The 18,600-nt window shown below is 48.1% G+C and overlaps 1 protein-coding gene across 1 annotated transcript in view; it reads left to right on the top strand.

The window, feature by feature from the left end:
- The first annotated feature begins 10,119 nt into the window (after positions 1-10,119).
- The window catches only part of UBE2E1 (ubiquitin conjugating enzyme E2 E1), a 67,539-nt gene continuing 59,058 nt past the window's right edge, over positions 10,120-18,600 (top strand). Inside the window, exons 1-3 of the mRNA XM_052661353.1 lie at positions 10,120-10,215; positions 11,118-11,302; positions 14,829-14,879. Coding sequence (XP_052517313.1) covers positions 11,151-11,302; positions 14,829-14,879 — 203 coding nt within the window. The 5' untranslated portion in view covers positions 10,120-10,215; positions 11,118-11,150. The remainder of the gene's footprint in view (positions 10,216-11,117; positions 11,303-14,828; positions 14,880-18,600) is intronic.

Genomic DNA, 18,600 nt, shown 5'->3' with positions numbered 1-18,600 from the left:
GAAGAGGAACTAAAAAGCCTCTTGATGAAAGTGAAAGAGGAGAGTGAAAAAGTTGGCTTAAAGCTCAACATTCAGAAAATAAAGATCATGGCATCTGGTCCCATCATTTCATGGACTGCAAGGAAATCCAACCAGTCCATTCTAAAGGAGATCAGCCCTGGGATTTCTTTGGAAGGAATGATGCTAAAGCTGAAACTCCAGTACTCTGGCCACCTCATGCGAAGAGTTGACTCATTGGAAAAGACTCTGATGCTGGGAGGGATTGGGGGCAGGAGGAGAAGGGGACGACAGAGGATGAGATGGCTGGAGGGCATCACTGACTTGATGGACGTGAGTTTGAGTGAACTCCGGGAGTTGTTGATGGACAGGAGGTCTGGCGTGCTGCGATTCATGGGGTCGCAAAGAGTCAGACATGACTGAGCAACTGAACTGAATTGAATTCAATAATGAAAGTGAAAAAGGTTCAGTCAAATTCAATTCTTTCTGACCCCATGGACTCTACAGTCCATGGAATCCTCCAGGCCAGAATACTGGCGTGGGTAGCCTTTCCCTTCTCCAGGGGATCTTCCCAACCCAGGGATCGAACCCAGGTCTCCTGCATTGCAGGCAGATTCTTTACCAGCTGAACCACCAGGGAAGCCCAAGAACACTGGAGTGGGTAGCCTATCCCTTCTCCAGCGGATCTTCCCGACCTAGGAATCGAACCGGGATCTCCTGCATTGCAGGTGGATTCTTTACCAGCTGAGCTACTGGGTAAGTGTAATGATGGCATGTGTTTTTTGTTTGTTTTTTGAAGAAGAAGCAGGTTGAAGAATTTAGGGTAAATTGTCTTGACATAGGTTTACTTTAAACTGTTTCAGTAAATTAAAAGACAAATATGACAAATATCAGTTCTTCAATGTAAGTGTTGAGGTGAGTGTAGGGGGATCCTTGTACTATGCTTTCTACTTTTATGAATGTTTCAAATTTTTCATAATAAAAAGGAAACGAATGAAACAGACAGAAAAGGACTTTTCTAGAAAGCAGAAGCTATGTGTTAAAGATGTTGCAGAGAGGGCCTAGCGCCACACAAGACCAGATGTGCACGCTTGGCGATGGCACACACACACAGCTCTGCCTTCCACATCTTCCACATCACGCACATTCCATGCGTGCTGCTCACTCAGTCCTGTCCGACTCTGTGCGACCCCGTGGACTGTAACCCGCCAGGCTCCTCTGTCCATGGGACTCTCCAGGCAAGAAGACTGGAGTGGGTTGCCATTCCCTTCTCCAGGGGATCTTCCCGACCCAGGGAAGGTTTCATAAGGAGAGGACACAGAAGTCCCATTTAAAAAACTAAACTAAAACACCCTGTACTCCTAAGGAAAACCTGTCCAGCCATTCCTATAAAGGGCCAAACCTAAATTATCTGTGTAGCATTTATGTGCAATAAATAAACAATGGGATGGAATCAATAATATGTGTTTATGATGCAAATATATTGGAGTACCAATACTTATTTTTTAAAATAAGAGGATGAGGGACAATTTTGGTAACGATGGATCCATAAATGGGGACAGAACTAAGAAAACCTCTATATAATTTGAGCTCCCTATTCTGGGCTCTGCTCTAAGCCATTCGTTTACAAGTTAGAAAGTCTGAGCAGAGTAAATGTATGCACCTCCAAGTTCATAAAATCTTGATCTTACTCTCAAGCCAAGTTCAAGGAAAATCACAAGTTTTCATTTCATTCTCTAGCAGCTTCCAAAAATAACATCTTAAATACATACCTCTTTAGACCAACCACCATCCCAAGGATTTATTTTAAGCTAAGACACAACTAGAACTAAATAAACTCTAAATATCGGAACATAAATCTCAGGCTTAGAAAGGATCCTTCTCGTTTTCCCACCTCTGTTGCTGAAGGACACAGCAGTGCCGAGGGGTGACCCAGAGTTGTGAGTAATGAGCTTTTCCACTGTTGAAGGGTTTCCGAATACAAATTTCTATACAATTATATGAAAAAAAAATCTGTTTTCAAAAAATGTTATGTTCTCAACTCCATAATGTAGTAAAAATTTAGAACTCTAAGAGGACAAATATTCCCCCCAGTTACCCAGTTCTAAATCTCTGTCTTAGAACAGATGGAACCTAAATAGCTCATAGACAGTGCAAAAAAAAGACCTTTACAAACCCAAACTGCTGCTGCTGATGGTGTAATTGCTTTTGGGAATCCAGTGTGCAAATCTGACAGCAGAGAAGCGTGTACGCAGTGAGACGGTTTCACCACTGTTTTCCACGCTCGACCACACTGTGATCCTCAGACTGTCCAGAGACACTTCCTTGTGTTTCAAGCATCTTTGAAAACCCCAGCTTGCCCATCGCCAGTTTCCTTTCAGACCTCTTGATTTAACACTTTGAAGAAGCCGGACTAACCTGCCATCTACAGAGAAAGAGGATGAATTCCGTATAAGAGACACAAATCCTCTGGAATGACCCTTCACCTGACAGTTCTCCAAACAACTGAAGCGAAAGCGTCACATACTCGGCCGTTCTCACTCACTGAGAGAGAGGAGCGCTTCTGGGCAAACTCGGACGATTTCTGACTTACCTGTTTGTTCAGCCTCTCAGACTTGCGCTACGATGCCCCCCACTCAGCAGGTGGCGACGCAGCTCCCTGGATCTGGCCTTGGGCTCGAGCTGGAATGGGGCAGAGGTCCCCCAAGGCAGTGCCTCCTGGCGACAGGAAGCAACCAAAACAGTGTACAAGTACAGGGTTGGCTGTATGTGCTTTTAATTTGTTCACTCTGGGACAGCCAAAGGAAGTCGAGGTTGCTGGATTAAGTCCTGAAAAATACTAATTAGACCAGAATAATGTGTTAGATTCAACGATGATAGCTCTGGTCATTCCAGGCCCTGGACTAAGCAGTTTATAGATGTTTCTTATTTAACCTTAAAAAAAAAAACTTATATGGATAAGCAACAAGGTCCTACTGTATAGCACAGGGGAGCCATATTCAAGATTCTATGATAAACCATCATGAAAAAGAATGTGTATATCTGAATCACTTTGCTGTAAGCAGAAAGTAACCCATTATAAATCAGCTACGCTATTGCTCACTCACTCCGTCGTGTCCAACTCTTTGCGACCCCATGGACTGCAGCACGCCAGGCTTCCCCGTCCTTCACCATCTCCCGGAGCTTGCTCAAGCTCATGTCCATTGAGTCGGTGATGCCATTCAACCATCTCATCCCCTTCTCCTCCTGCCCACAATCTTTCCCAGCATCAGGGTCTTTCCTAATCATGAACTATACTTCTATAAAAAATGAAAAAACAAAAAAAAAGAAAGAAATCAGGTTTATTAACCCAGTTTTACCTAGGCAGCAGCAAAAGTTGGGCAGGCTGAAGAACTTTCCAGACGTCACTGTCCGTCAGAGGGAGTGTGGGTCTGGGAAGAGGCCTGCTTGTTCCTTAACTGTGTTCCTCCCTGGGATGGAGTCGCGGGGAAGGTCGGGGCCACGGGAAAACCTGGCATGGCTGATTTACAATGCTGCGTTCATTACTGCTGTACAGAACAGTATTCAGGTATTCATACATACACATTCCTTTTTTTAAGAAGTATATTCTTTTCTATGATGGTTTATCATAGGACTTCCCTCGTGGCTCAGATGGTAGAGTCTGCCTGCAATGCAGGAGACCTGGGTTCGATGCCTGGGTCAGGAAGATCCCCTGGAGGAGGCATGGCAACCCACTCCAGTATTCTTGCCTGGAGAATCCCATGGACAGAGGGGCCTGGCAGGCTACAGTCCATGGGGTCACAACGAGTTGGAGATGACTGAGCGACTAACACACGCATAGGACTTTGAAGATTCTCCGTGCTATCCAGCGGATCTTGTCCATCCATCTTACACTTTAAAACTTCCATTTGCTGACCCCAACTTCCCACTCCATCCCTCTTGGCAACCACAAGTCTGTTCCTAAAGAGACTTTTCAAGGAGACTGAAGTCAGGGGTGAGGAAGGGCAAGCCAGGATATTTGCTTTCAGCTTCACAGTCACGTGGGGCCAACATCCATCCCCACTCCACTGTGAGATTAAAGATTGTCTTCCATTCCATGAGTGTAATTCAGGAAGCAAGGGGTGTGCATGGGTACGCACACACGCTGGAGAGGTGAGTCTGTGCCTGGCCTGATGTCTGCGGTGGAGGGTCTGTGAAGTGGATGACCCGGCCCAGTCTATGGAGAGCAGTGCCGGTTGGCTAGGACGGCAGTGCATTCAACCCTTGGAGGTTCCCTCTGGCTGCGAGCGTCACCACGGGCACCCCAAGTTTGAGGCGCAGCCATGTGGACGCCACCAGTCCCCACAGTCCACTTGGATTCCTTCAAGGGAAAGTTCTGTGGCTAACCAGTTGCCTGACCTTAGAAAACTCATCCAGCATTTCTGGGGGGTGGCAAGGCGTCGTTTCAGGCCTCACCTTGGGGCCACGCATGCTTTCCTGGGAAAAGCAACACAGACCCAACATGTCCCTTATTGAGAGCTTGATAGCATCATCCCACGCCTGTGAACCATGGGCCACTGGAAGAGGTAGGGGAAGGGAAAAAGGACATTATCCACGCCAAGGATGATGTCCATCCCCTTCCTTCTAAGACTGTGCCAGTTCAGTCCAGTTGCTAGTCATGTCCGACTCTTTGCAACCCCATGGGCTGCAGCACGCCAGGCCTCCCTGTCCATCACCAACTCCTGGAGCGCGCTCAAACTCATGTCCATCGAGTTGATGATGCCATCCAACCACCTCATCCTCTGTCATCCCCATCTCCTATGGCTGTGTACTGCATGCCTACTAAGTGCCAAGCACTGTTCTAGAATACTTCTAAGGAGACATGCTCTCAGCTATCGCGGGCTTTAAATTCCCAGAGCTTCAGCATTAAACGTGATTAATTAAAATGAGCACAGAGAATTAGGACTCATGAGCAGGTTCCCTAAGCCCAGTCTCCCCCAGTGGCTTCCTCCTGGTTTGCAGACTTCTTCCTCTTCTTCCTGGCTTTCCTATCAAACTAATCTTACGACACCCCTTAGGCTAAAATGCCTCTAGTGTCTTTCTCTTGTACTTTGATCCTGTAATGAAGTCTGGGCTTCTCAGCTCACCGTGGAACCCTCTGCAAATGCCAGGCGACTTCTTTTTACCCTTCCAGCCACCACTCACTTCTTTTGAACAAATTTGTCTACTTGTGGTCTCTCCAGTAACTTCCGGAGTTTTTCTGCCTCCATATATTGTTTTTATTATTTAAAGATATAATGGTTTGATTTTTACAATGTACTGAAAGGCGGCACGGGCTTCTCAGGTGGCTCACTGGTAAAGATTCCGCCTGCTAAGCAGGAGACTGGGGTTTGATCCCTGGGTCGGGAAGATCCCCTAGAGGAGGAAATGGCAACCACTCCAGTGTTCTTGCCTGGAGAAAGAATCCCAGGAGCAGAAGAGCCTGGCGAGCTATACTCCAAGGTATCCCAAAGAGGCAATGCAACTGAAGCACACAGAGAATGCCTCTCAGGCTTTATTTCTACCACAACACCTGGCGCTGTGCTCAGCACACACAGGGCAGTTAATACGTATTTGCTGTTTAATTGATTTGGGGCTGAGACTTGAGTCCTGTCTGCTGCAAAGACAGAACTCATCAAGTAGGCTTGGCAAGTCCACGTTGGTATCTTTGCTGCCAACTGCTTCTGGGCCTTGCAGTTACTGAGGTAACTTTTGGATTCAAAACTGGATCCTTGACTCGTGATTTGCCACACCAGGGAACCGAGGGGAAGTTGATCTTTTTAAAAAAGTTTCACAATAGCTACTTAAGAGCGTGAAATAAATTTCCCGTACTCTTTCATCCCTCCAAATTTCAGGAAACTGAAAATGTGTTCTGTTCAAGAAAAGGTTTCAGAAACTAATGGACCAACCTGCTCAAGCTGCAATCCAGTATGTTCGAATACAGTGTGTCCTTATGTTATCAACGTGTAGGAGGCTGAAGGCTAGTGTGTTTAGAGAACAGGTTCCTCAGAGGAGATGCTAAATTATAAACTGGGAAGAATGCTTCCATACTAAGTGCCAGTCATTTGTCGACATCAAACCCACCTTTTTGCTGTTGCCTGAGAAACCTTTCAACTCTTATCAAATCTTGGTAAAATTTGAAAATCACATGGTTGTTCAATGCCTCCATGTGGTAGAAAAAATAATTTAGCTCTGTCCTAGCTGTGTGATAGCAACCTTCAGGACCGAGTCAGACAATGCTTAGAGTCCTTGAAAGGAATTAGTGTCTTTTTGGGGAAAAAAAAAAAAAACAAGCCTGTGGAAAAAACAACCCAAATTGAAGATAAAAACCCCAGATCGTATTAGGCCTCATGGAACTGATCTTCTTTGCAAACCTTCTTTATCCTTCTATCCTTCTGTATAAGGAATGACTTTTTCAAGCAAAGGAGCAACATAAAATAAAACAAGTTGAATGAAATCTGCAGTGAGTCCATCTTTTCGGAAAAGCTTTATAGAAATTCTTTTTATATTCCCAACATGAGAGCTTTTTCCTTTTGACCAAAAAAAAAAAAGAGTCTTTCTATCCAGTCATAAGGTAGCTTAAAAAAGTCATAGTAACTAATGTTAATTTGTTTGACAATTCTTTGGATGTGACATTGGCCAAAGAGAACAATCAGCTTCGTGAAATATTTGAAGTTCCGTGCAAGCCACAAACCAAAAACAGGAGTGCTCGAAAGTTAGATGGGGTCTCTTTCTTTTGAATCAACTATGTCATTTCACCTCCTAGGGATCAGTCAATACATTGCACTTCAAGTATGTCTACTTAAAGATACTCGATACGCTAAAGATGGCTTGAGGAAGAGAATTGGATCATTTTGAGAATCAGAAAGAGGCATTACTAAACCGGAGCCCAATTTTTCAAAGCCCAGGGACGGCAGAGTGCCGCACCACGTGGGCCTTTTGGCTGAATGCATCTTTTAAATGTAGATTGAGCCTTCTTATCAAAGCAGCCACTATATATATGTGCATTTGCCTGCCCTTGACTTTCACAGTTGGGGGGAGGGGTGAAGGGAGATTTTCCTGGCACACCTTTTGGTTTCTTCAGGATAATATAGCACGAGAATGTAGTACCTACTTAAAATATGCCAATCAATATGAAATAAAGACACAATAAGGATTATTCTGAGTAGGGAGCAGGGAACTTCAAAAGTGATCATTAATTGGTTCAAGTACAATACATGTTATAAATTCAGCGATTCCCTTCACTTGCTTCCATTTTTTTCCACCTTCCCAACTACGCTGATGGCTTATGTTCTTTAAAATATTATCAGAGTTCTTCATATATTAAATATATTTAATATATTGTTCTTTAACATAATTGAGACTCTCTCTTCTTCCCCCTACCAGACATTGCCAGAAGAAACAAGATCATCTCCAGACACGATGGACCACAGCTGTAATTCTGCCACCGACTTTCTGCTTGACCTTGGATAAGACACTGGGTTTCTTGTCCTGAATTTCTTCATCTGCAACATGAAGAGTATGAACTCAAAGATATTATATCTTAGGCTCTATTTGGTAAATAAAATCCTCTGATTCCTCCACTGTTATCTTTCTCCTGAGGAGGTTTCTTATACTATCATCAATTCCGAGTCATAAAGACCCCGTGTCCTAACAAAATTCCTGAGAAGTAGGATCAGGGTGGGATTATGAGCACTTTACTTTGAGCAACAGTTAATAAACCATCTAATTATAGATACATATTTGTTCTTTCTTACAACTTACCAGTCACTATGGCACAGGTATGGACCTTCATAGATGAGGAAAGGGAGGCTTAGAGAGGTCAGTTTGGCTCCTTAGGCCTTGCAGCTAATAAGCAGAAGAGCTAGAAGGTTATAAATGAATTATTATTATTTTTTTATGACAGAGACAACTGTCGATTTAAAATAATCTGACATAAAAAATAGTCTTCCAAGGGCAGCGGATTCTTTTCTTAACATTTTGAGGTTTTTATTCCCCCTTCGGCAGGCAGGTCATTCCTGAACAAGGGTTAGAGATAAGAAAGACACAAAAGAGAGCTAGTGTCCCTCCAGACTGGTGGTTGGGAAGGCACTCCCCTATGGAGGGGCCCTTCCATTTCATGATTTATTTCCCCAGGGCCCAGTCTAATCTAAGCATCAATGAAACACAAAATACCATGTTAGGTTTTTAAAAAAAAAATATTATTATAGTTAGTATCCAAACATATGATTTACGCAAACCAAAATTAAAGAAAAAACTCAGCCACCATGCTAGTCATGTGAGCAATTCAAACCTTTTCTTTTCCTGCATTTTTCACTGGTTGTACTCACACTGTTCAGTTCAGTTCAGTCGCTCAGTCGTGTCTGACTCTGTGACCCCGTGGACTACAGAACACCAGGCTTCCACATCCATTACCAAAACTCTTGGAATTTGCTCAAACACATGTCCATCGAGTTGATGACACTGACAGTGTAGACATGTATTTTAAAGAATCAGGAACCCAAATTTTTGTTAAGAGGAAGTCTCAGTTTTAATAACTGTCTTCAGATTTTTTCATCCCTACTGAGTTCATGTTTGTTTACTGTTTTCCCTTAAATTTATATCTTTTACATTCAAAGTACATGTATACAGCCTGGTTTTAGCAGATTCTTTTGGATTGTTTTCATATAACATACAGCAGAGAATGTTATTATTTTTATATGCTCTACTAGGACTCCTGAAATCAAACACACATCTGGGATCTTTTAAAAATTTCTAAGCATCTGAGTGACTGAGGGATTGCTCTGTCTGGAGATAGGAGGCTGAAATGATGACCTATATGTATTTTCTTTCTCAGCTTTTAGACCCCTTGATTCCATGACAATTCTTGGTAGGTACATATTTCCTGGTCCCTCACAATTACTTTATGAGTCTTAATAAAGTTGGAGTTTCATGTTGAGGGCTCGGAGGGGTTTAAGTGGGTGGTAAGAACGCTTGTTTTCCTGGCTAGTGGATATGCCTCGGGCTTTATAAATTGTGTTGTACTGTGGTAACTGCAGCCACACTGCTGCCATGGAAAAGGATGGCAATTTGAATGAGATAATTTAGTGGCCCATGGAAATCTGACTGGACAGTCGCTTAATGTACTACAGCTCCTACCTGTAACATCATACCTATTTCTTCAATTTCCTTCAATTGAAATGAGGAATAAATGTGAAACATAATCAATTTGATGGCTTAAAAAAAGTAATCTTGTTAAGAATACTAAATGAACAATTCAGAATTAGAGGGACTTTTAGAAAAATTGTATGATTATTTGAATGGCGTTTGTATTGTAGCTGAAGAATGTACAGCGGTCCCCCAAACTTTTAATCCAAATTCTGACAAAAATTCTAAATCCAGTCTAATGCAGTACAGAGTGTATTCCCACTGATTTCTCACATTCGTGAGACTGTCACACGTTGGTTGGTTTTACCTGTCACGAAATTCTTTGTATCACTTTTAGAAAACACCACCTCTGTCTATAAAAATGACTGGAAATACCTAAAATTGTAAAATGGCACGTGCCTGGGCAGAAAAGTCCCGTTCCTCACAGGCGAGCCTGCACCTACTTCTGCTCCTAGCAGGTAAACCGTCAGAGGGAGAAGCCAGGTCAGCCCATAGGAAAGCCTGTCGTGGGATTTCTCATTTCCCCTCAGGCTGATCAGTTTTAGGAGCAGTTCCCGGGGCCATTCTCTCGTCCAAAGTCCTGGCTACCGGATCACCTGTTGTTTTTTTTTTAAACCAGTCGGCCACCCTCGAGTCTCCCTGGCAAAAGCCCCTTGCGGGAGGACTTCCTCAGGTCACCTCCCCACTCCGAGCAGTTCTCGGCACCCCCACCCACTCCCAGCGCGGGCGGGGGCGGGGGCGGGGTCCCCAGGCCACGCGAGACCTCGGCCCCCCGCCCCGCGCCCGAAGTGCTGAGGTGCGCGCTGGGGGGGAGGGCGCGCGTGCGGGGGGCGGGGCGCGGGCGGGGCCTGCGCGGGGCGGGGCCTGCGCGGGGCGGGGCGGGGCGGGGCGCGGGCGAGCGTGTGTGGCGGGGGAAGCCATTGCCTGTTTAATAGTTGCTGCTGCTGCACTTCCGCTTCTCTCCCGGCGAGAGAGAGACACGAGTGGCCAGGCCCAGCCGCAGCCGCAGCAGCAGCCGCCGCGGCGGCACGGAGCAGCCAGACACAAAGAGAGGTACGGGGATCCCCCCCGCCGCCCGCCGGCCCCCGGCCGCGCCGCCGGGCCTCGGGGCCGCCCCTAGCCGCCCGGGCGGCCGCCGGGCGCGGGGCCGGGGCTGGGGGACGGCGGGGGGCCGGGCCCGCCCGCGGGGGGATGGGCGGGGACCCCGGGCCGCGTGGGGCGCGAGGGCCGCCCGCGGCGGGGGCGGGGGGGGGCTGCCGGGGCTCGAACTGTCAGCGCGGCCCCGGGAGCCCCCCGTGGCCGCCGAGGCCCGCGGAGGGGGAGGGGAGGGGCGCGCCGTGTCCCCGAGGCGGGGGCCCGCGGGGCTGGCTCCCCAGGGCGGCCGCGCTCATTGTTACCCCTCCGCCGGGGAGGCCCCGTACCCCCACCCCGGCGGCGCCCGCGCGACTGCTGGGACCCCCGCCCGGCCGCGCCCCCGGGGGCCGGCCCGGGACTGGGGGGGGGGGTCTGGCCTCGGCGCCCCCGCCCGCCGCCCGCTCCCCCCCACCCACCGGCGCCCGCTCCCCGCCCCCGTCCCCCCTTTCGGCTTCCTCCCTCGCCCCTCCCCGGCCTCCCCGGCCTCCCCGCCCCGCCGAACTCCGTTCCCGGCCCCCGCGACCCCCGGGGGCCGCCGCACACCGCTCGAGGCCGGCCGGCCCGGCCCCCGCCCGGAGGGGAGCCTCGAGGGCGGCGGAGGGGCGGCGCGCCGCGCTCCCGGCCGGTCCCCACCGCGGCCCCCACTCGGGGCCAGGAATACAGACAAACAGCCCGCGTCCGGCTCGCGGAGGCCGTGATGGGCCTGGAGATTCGGGAAAGCGCGTGGAGGGCGGGGGGGCGGCCGGGGCCCGAGCCCTCCTGACAGCGCCCGAGTTCCGTGTCTACACCGGCCTTTCTGTTTTGTCTCCCTCCTCCTGCAGGGGCTGTTTGCGGGGTGGGGCGGGGGGTTCGCTATGTCGGATGACGATTCGAGGGCCAGCACCAGCTCCTCCTCGTCTTCGTCCTCCAACCAGCAAACTGAGAAAGAAGCAAACACCCCCAAGAAGAAGGAGAGCAAAGTCAGCATGAGCAAAAACTCCAAACTCCTCTCCACCAGCGCCAAGAGGTACCGAACCCCACCCCCGCCCCCCAAAGCAGGCTTCCTATTGCCCGCACGGCCTCCGGTTGCATTGGGTCCGCTTCCAGTGAGGGTAGCTTACACGCTCCTCAGGGCTTATGTGTTCATAAAAAGGGGAAAAAGGACCTTGAAAGCCCGAATTATTTCTCTCTGTTGCTGCTTCTGGTTTTACTTCTGATCATTGTCTCCATGCAGCTGTTGTGGCTTGCCTTCCCCGTATCTTGCTGCAGTTTGTAAGAATCCGCATGAGTGTTACTAGTGACCTCCAAATCTGATTTCAAATTATTTGTCCTGTTAATCACTAATCTGTGACCCTCCCCAAGACTGTCATCCCACTTAATTATTAATACCTGCCCGGACAGCTCTATCACGACGATTTCTATCTCTGTCTTACTGCCTTCTCACCTGTTGCACATAGGATCTCTCTTTGAATAGTGCTTTCTCCACAAATGGCGTAAGGAATAACTCACATTAACAGAGTGAAAAATTTAATAGATGGAGATGGATGTTTTCAGATGGGATTTAAAGAGATTTTTCTGATTTAGAGAGTTGAGGCAAATTAATGAATCAATAAGTGATGTAAATCAGTTATTCTAGGCTGTTTTGGGGATTCTTTTGTTTTTTTTTGAGAACCTCCACTTAAATTTCCAGGAAGCTCAAATTTTTTTTCGTGCTGTTTTCTTTTATGCTGTAAACAAAACAAAAACACTTTGTCAACACAAGTTGAATTCAAGCAGTAGCTCTTTTTCTTTTTTCTCTCCCTCTTATGTCTCTGATAGAAGTTACTTTTAATCTCCATCATCCTTCAGTAGTATCCTCTGACCCTCACGAGCCTTAGTCTACAGCAGATTCCTTGGAGCCTCCATTCCTTTTCATAAATCCGGTTGTCCAGTGTCCAGTCATTAAACTTTAAAGTGGCAAACCAGGAAGATAGTAAGGAATCGAAATGGTAGCTTAGGTAAAGATGTCTGTCTTAAAAGATCGTTAAAAAAATGGAACAGGAGGCTTTAAGTCTCTCCACTGAGTAGTGAGCCAAAACTTTTAGTTAGAAAGTTTGTCCTGTCATTTTCCCTGAAATTTGGAAAGTTGATAAAATGCTTTGGTGACCTAAGCACAGGAGATGAAGAAAAGACTCTGGCTTACTGTAAACAGTGTATATGTGTAGAGTTAAGTGGCAAGGTGCCTTGGCAAGAGTCTCATTTTCAGCGAGGTTGTTTGATCGCATCTCAGCTTCCCAGGAGTCCTGAGCGGCCCTCCGCTGTCAGCCCTGTGCTGGTGCTCCCCAAGCCTGGCGTCTCCTCTGCCTGCTTTGGATGGAGCCTTCTCTTCATTCCCCCTCCCTTTCTCTGGGCTCTCTGATCCAAGCTGAGGGCAGCTTTTGGCCTGACCTAAGGCAGAATATTTGCGTTAGTTCATTAGCACTTTGATATTTTGCTGGATTACCCTAGTGTCCAGGAATATATTTGGGGATAAAGGCACAGGTGTCAAATATAAAATTGTCTGCTTTATGTAAGCAAATAGAGACAGTCTTTTTTTTTTTCTTCATTAGACACAATTTGTCCATTTATGCTAAGGGAGTTAAAAACTCATTTGGAAATGCCTGGGAAAGAGATGGTAGGTGTAAAATAAATGAAAGGTGGGAAGCTTCCAACAGTAATTTTATCAAATTAACATCAGCTTTAGCTCCCTGGGAATCTTGCTGAAAGAGTGGCTGTTACCATAAAGCAGATCTGTGGTTAATAGTAAAGGTGAAAAAACAGAGGAGGCCTCGTATCCACAAAAGAACAAGGGGAAAAGAGGTCGCTGGGACCCTGTAGCTGCTGGTCTGGGAAATTGATTTGGAAGGTAGGAATAGAATTGGGACGGGCACATATACTAGGAGATCGAAAGAAAGAAGCCTGAGTTGGCCGACAGAAGGTTACTTAACTGCATATTAGAAGGAAGCTGTTGGTTTTTAGTCCACAGCTGAAGGGAAAGCCCCCACTGCTGGTGGACTGGATAAATACTCCGTGGAACGTGTGGATTATTCTTACAAATCTTTTCCCGGTATTCTAGAAGTAGTGTGAATGTTTGCTGTAGAAATGAAGTGGATAAAGCTGTCTGGTATCTTTTTTAGGTATTAAAGAAACAGCTCCCTTTTCAGTGAATATTTTGTCAGAGATTGGATTGACGAGGAAAATTTATACCAGTTGTGCTTAGGGGGAGGTGATTTTTGCCCCTGTACATAGGCCTTAATGTACACAGCCATTGTAGAAGATGCAGGTAAAGAAGCGGGAAGCCCGGGATCCCAACTTTGCCTGACATACAGTAATGAGTCAAACACCAGGGATGCCAAGGGCCCAGAGCTGATAGATGATCGACAGCAAAAGAATTGAGCAGGACACAGATAAGTAGATACCAGAGATAGCAAAGCCCTTTCTACAGTTAGCCAGATTTGCAGGGGACAAGAAATGTCCTCCACTTGGGAAAGTTTACGGAACTTCCCTAATCACCACCCCAATCCGAAGTAAATTTCTCTTGACTTATAAATGAAAAAAACTGCCTTCATAAAACCTTTTGCAATCGCAGCTAGCTAGTCCTGTCATCCTACCCTCAACACGTTTGGGAAGAGCAGAGCATCCATTGGGATTGATTGCTTTTAGACTGTGTGTTTTTTACTGTATTGCCTATGCGGGATTTCTAAATTGTAGCGTAGCCCTTTAGGGCTCGATACGGTAGGGGCGGGAAAGGTGGTCAAGACAGCAGGCTGGCTCTGGAAGGTGGCGGAGGCTTCACGGCCACAAACTTTGGTCTGAACTGATGCTCTGGGCGCCTCGGTAGGCCAAAGACAAAGGCCGGCCCGGAGTAAAGGCCGGGCGGCGTCGGCCCGGGGCGGGGGATGGGCTCCGTGCAGTGGCGGGGCGCTGCGGGGACAGGAGCCCGGGGGCGGGGGGTGGGGGGGCGTCCCGGGTTCAGAACCCGTGCGGGGTGCGGCCGGGGGCCGGGGGCCGGTGCACCTTGCGGGCCGCGGGCGGGCTGTCCGGGCGGGGCGCGGGGGGCCGCGGCCGGGCCGCTGCTGTGTGCGCCGCGGGCGGGGCCCTCCGGGGGCGCCGCGCCGCCTGCGCCGCCCCCGCCCGACGGCCCGGCGGCAGGGCGGTCGGCGCCCGCGGGGCCGCGCGGGGAGCCGCCATGTTGGCTGCGTCCCGGGGACGCGGGCGGCCGGAGGGGGGCGCCGCGCGGGGCGGGGGCGGCGCGGGGCGGCGGGCGGCGCGGGGCGGCGGGCGGCGCGGGGCGGCGGGCGGCGCGGGGCGGCGGGCGGCGCGGGGCGGCGGGCGGCGCGGGGCGGCGGGCGGCGCGGGGCGGCGGGCGGGAAGCCGGCCGCGGGCGAGGCGCTCCAGAAGGGTCGCGGCGGCGGCGCCGAGCGGGCGCCGAGGGGCGCTGCGCGAGGCGGGCCTCGAGCCCGGGCGGGGGGTGTCAGCCCTGCGCGCGGCCGCCCTGACGCGCTCTCTTTCTCTCCCCTCGCCTCCCGATCCAGGATTCAGAAGGAGCTGGCGGACATCACTCTAGACCCTCCGCCCAACTGCAGGTGAGCGCCTCTCCCCCGGTCCCCGCTCCGTGTTGCAGACTTCTGCGTTTGTCCCTTGGCCGGCGGTTGAGGGGCGCTGACCCCGAGCTCCCGCCCGGGGCCGCGGCCGAGTCTGCGCCGCCGCGCGCCGGGTCGCCCGAGGGGACCCCCTCATGGCTCCCGAGGGGCTGTGAGAGCTGGACGCGTAGGGACATTTCAGTTCAGAAAGCTGCCGGCTTTGTTCTTCAAGCTAATGGAGCCGCGTCTTCACAAGTTAGGTTGTCTGCATTTTTGTGGTGGACTTTGGGCTGAGCGATTCAGGATGTAGTTTGTGGCTTTGATAAAGAGGTTTTTACTTTATTTTATAGATTTTAACTCTTCCGTAGAGATGTTTTTCCTCAAAATTGCGTTACTCGAACTATGTGTATATAATGCGTGTTTCAGTTTCAGAACAATTTGATACACGCTTTTGAAGGATTTGGTGATGACTTGATTTAAAATGGCCACTTGGCTTTTGTTGGGTCAAGGTGGAAGACTGGATGATTTTACTAAATCAACGTGAAGTGACGAAGGACTTGGCTGCTGCTGCTAAGTCGCTTCAGTCGTGTCTGACTCTGTGCGACCCCATAGACGGCAGCCCACCAGGCTGCCCCGTCCCTGGGATTCTCCAGGCAAGAACTCGGGAGTGGGTTGCCATTGCCTTCTCCAGTGCGTGAAAGTGAAACGTGAAAGGGAAGTCGCTCAGTGGTGTCCCACCCTCAGTGACCCCAGGGACTGCAGCCCACCAGGCTCCTCTGTCCCTGGGATTTTCCAGGCAAGAGCACTGGAGTGGGGTGCCATCGCCTTCTGCGACGAAGGACTTAGGTACTACAGCAGCGCCATTTGAGAGAGATTAATTATTCAGTTCTGTTACTCCCACAGTCTGAAAATTAACTGTAACAGTTAAGCTAATTCTTATTTCTCAGGATTGATAATTGGAATAGGATGTGGTGTTTTAGAAGTGTACTAAACTTACATAGCATAGGAAGAAGTTGTTACTAGCAGATAACAGTGGTGATAAACACAGAATTTAAAATGCGCCTGTGGAAATATTCAGGTTGAAAAACTAAAGGGAATGTTTTGCTTATGAACACTGAGCTTTCTAAGCTATGGTTAATAGATGAAGTGGGGAAAGCTTTAATACTGCCATTTTCCTAACATGTTCTTACAGTCGGTCAGGTGTGGGGTGTTGCTTGGTAAAATCTTGTTCTGTTTTCTGAGTTTAAAATGCCCTTAAACTATAGTTTGTAGCCAGTTAATCGTTCTGGAGGATTTCTCTCTTGGCTTTTAAGAATCTTTTCAGACTGTCTTTCTGCACAGTTGAGAAATGGGCCAGGCTTAGGCCTGGGATATTTTCCTCTTTCATCTTGGTGGCAGCCTCGTTGGCCTGGAGGCCTGTGGCTCCCTTGGTTGGTTGTATTGAACCCATTGGCATTCCCCAAGGTACGTCTTCTCCCTGTCCTTATCACCCATACATTTGATATCACATCTCTTCCATGCGTGTCTTGTGTGTTCAGACAGCTTTAGCTGATTTAGGTACCAAGCTTTTAAAGCATGGTTTCAAAACTAATAATGTTTATCAAGGCATAAACTGCTTTATTAAATTTACAGTTTAAAATTGTAAACAATTTGAAGGTTTTCATGGGATTAGTCATTTTCTTTAAAAAATCAGTTCTCAGTACACTTTAGTTTCCAACCATTTTAGCTGAGTTCCCGTGCGAGAGATTTGTGTTGCTCAACATGTAGAACTTCTTACCCTTGGAAAGCCCTCCTAAACACCTTTCAAGGTGAAACCTCTGACCATTAATCACTTGGGCGCCAGGGGAAGCCCCAAACTGGATGGATGTTGGGTTGTGGGTGGTGGGGACACGAGCTTTAACATGCTTAAACATTTTGAAAGAATTTCTCTTCAGTTTCAGAAAAAACACAAGACATTTTTATTTTGGGAGGGACATGTATATTATGTTGTCTTTCAAAAGTAAAGACTGCCTTATTTTTCTGAAGGTGTTTTTTCAGTAGGGCTGTTTAAGTACCGTGAACTGTGATTTCTACTTTTGGTTGGTTTACTAGTGTTACTGACAGAATGTTGTACAATACCCCAACAATCAGCTAATGCAAACGAGTTTGGTTTTAGGTTTTGTATTGGTACCTTATAGGATTGAATCATTTACTATTTTAATGTACATTGTTATTTGAGATGGAAAGGGATAATTTAAAGCTACTTTTTGAAGTTCATGTTCAACTCTTTGTGATCCCATGGACTGTAGCTCACCAGGCTCCTCTGTCCGTGAGATTCTCCAGGCAAGAATACTGGAGTGGGTAGCCTTTCCCTTCTCCAGGGTATCTTCCCCACCCAGGGATTCAAACCAGGTCTCCCACATTGCAGGCAGATTCTTTACCTTCAGAGCCACCAGGGAAGCTGCTGCTGCTGCGAAGTCGCTTCAGTCGTGTCCGACTCTGTGACCCCATAGACAGCAGCCCACCAGGCTCCCCTGTCCCTGGGATTCTCCAGGCAAGAACACTGGAGTGGGCTGCCATTTCCTTCTCCAATGCATGAAAGTGGAAAGTGAAAGGGAAGTCGCTCAGTCGTGTCCAACTCTTCGGGACCCCATGGACTGCAGCCCACCAGGCTCCTCTGTCCGTGGGATTTTCCAGGCAAGAGTACTGGAGTGGGGTGCCATCGCCGCCTCCGACCAGGGAAGCTAGCTTCCAATTAAAATGTGTGAATTAAGTGATACAGTGAATGTATGGATGTTTATTTCTTTATAATGTTCTTAATGTTACTCAGCATGAAAACTTGATAGCTTGATTCTTAAAAATTTTTAATTTCGACAATTGTAAACTGCATTTTGAGTGAGTTAAATAATTAGCTTTCAATTAATGTATATTAAGCTTTTGTAGAACTTTCTTTCTTCAGACACTATTGAGTGTGTGGCTTTAAAATTAGCTACATTACTTGATTAAAGTATAGTAGTTGGCACATAGTAACCTCTCAGTCAACCATTGATTATTGCAAATCAGTGAGAGAATTGCTTCTCCTGAAGGTGCACTGGATGTGTTGAGTACTTTTAGCACTTGACAAATATATGTGAACTTATTGAGCTTCCAAACCTGTGTGAAATGCAGTTTCTAACAAAGTTCTGTCTGAGCACATCAAGTTAAACCCTCAGCGTTTTATGTTGAGTAGATGTTTTTTTGAAGAACGGAATGAGGGGTATATTCGATTGGTGGTGTTCGTCTGTGTGCTACCATGCGACCCCGTGGACCGCGGCACCCCAGCTTCTAGTCCTACACTATCTCCCTGAGTTTGTTCACATTCATGCTCGTTGAGTCGGTGATGCCGTCCAGCCATCTAATCCTGTCACCTGCTTCTCCTGCCCTCAATCATTCCCACCACCAGGGTCTTTTCCAATGAGTCAGCTTTTCGCATTTGGTAGCCAAAGTATTGGAGCTTCAGCATCAGTCTTTCCAGTGACTATTCGGGGTTGGTTTCCTTTAGGATTGACTGGTGTGATCTTGCTGTCCAAGGGACTCTCAAGAGTCTTCTCTTGCACCACAGTTCGAAGGCATCAGTTCTTTAGCGCTCAGCCTTCTTTATGGTTTAGCTCTCACATCTGTATGTGACTACTGGGAGAACCATAGATAGCTTTGACTAGATGGACCTCTGTCTCAGGTTTTTGAAATGCTGTCTAGATGTGTTACA

Source organism: Budorcas taxicolor, chromosome 24 (genome assembly GCF_023091745.1).
Source record: "Budorcas taxicolor isolate Tak-1 chromosome 24, Takin1.1, whole genome shotgun sequence".
NCBI classification, from domain to species: domain Eukaryota; kingdom Metazoa; phylum Chordata; class Mammalia; order Artiodactyla; family Bovidae; genus Budorcas; species Budorcas taxicolor.
This window is presented reverse-complemented; position numbering and strand designations above follow the sequence as displayed.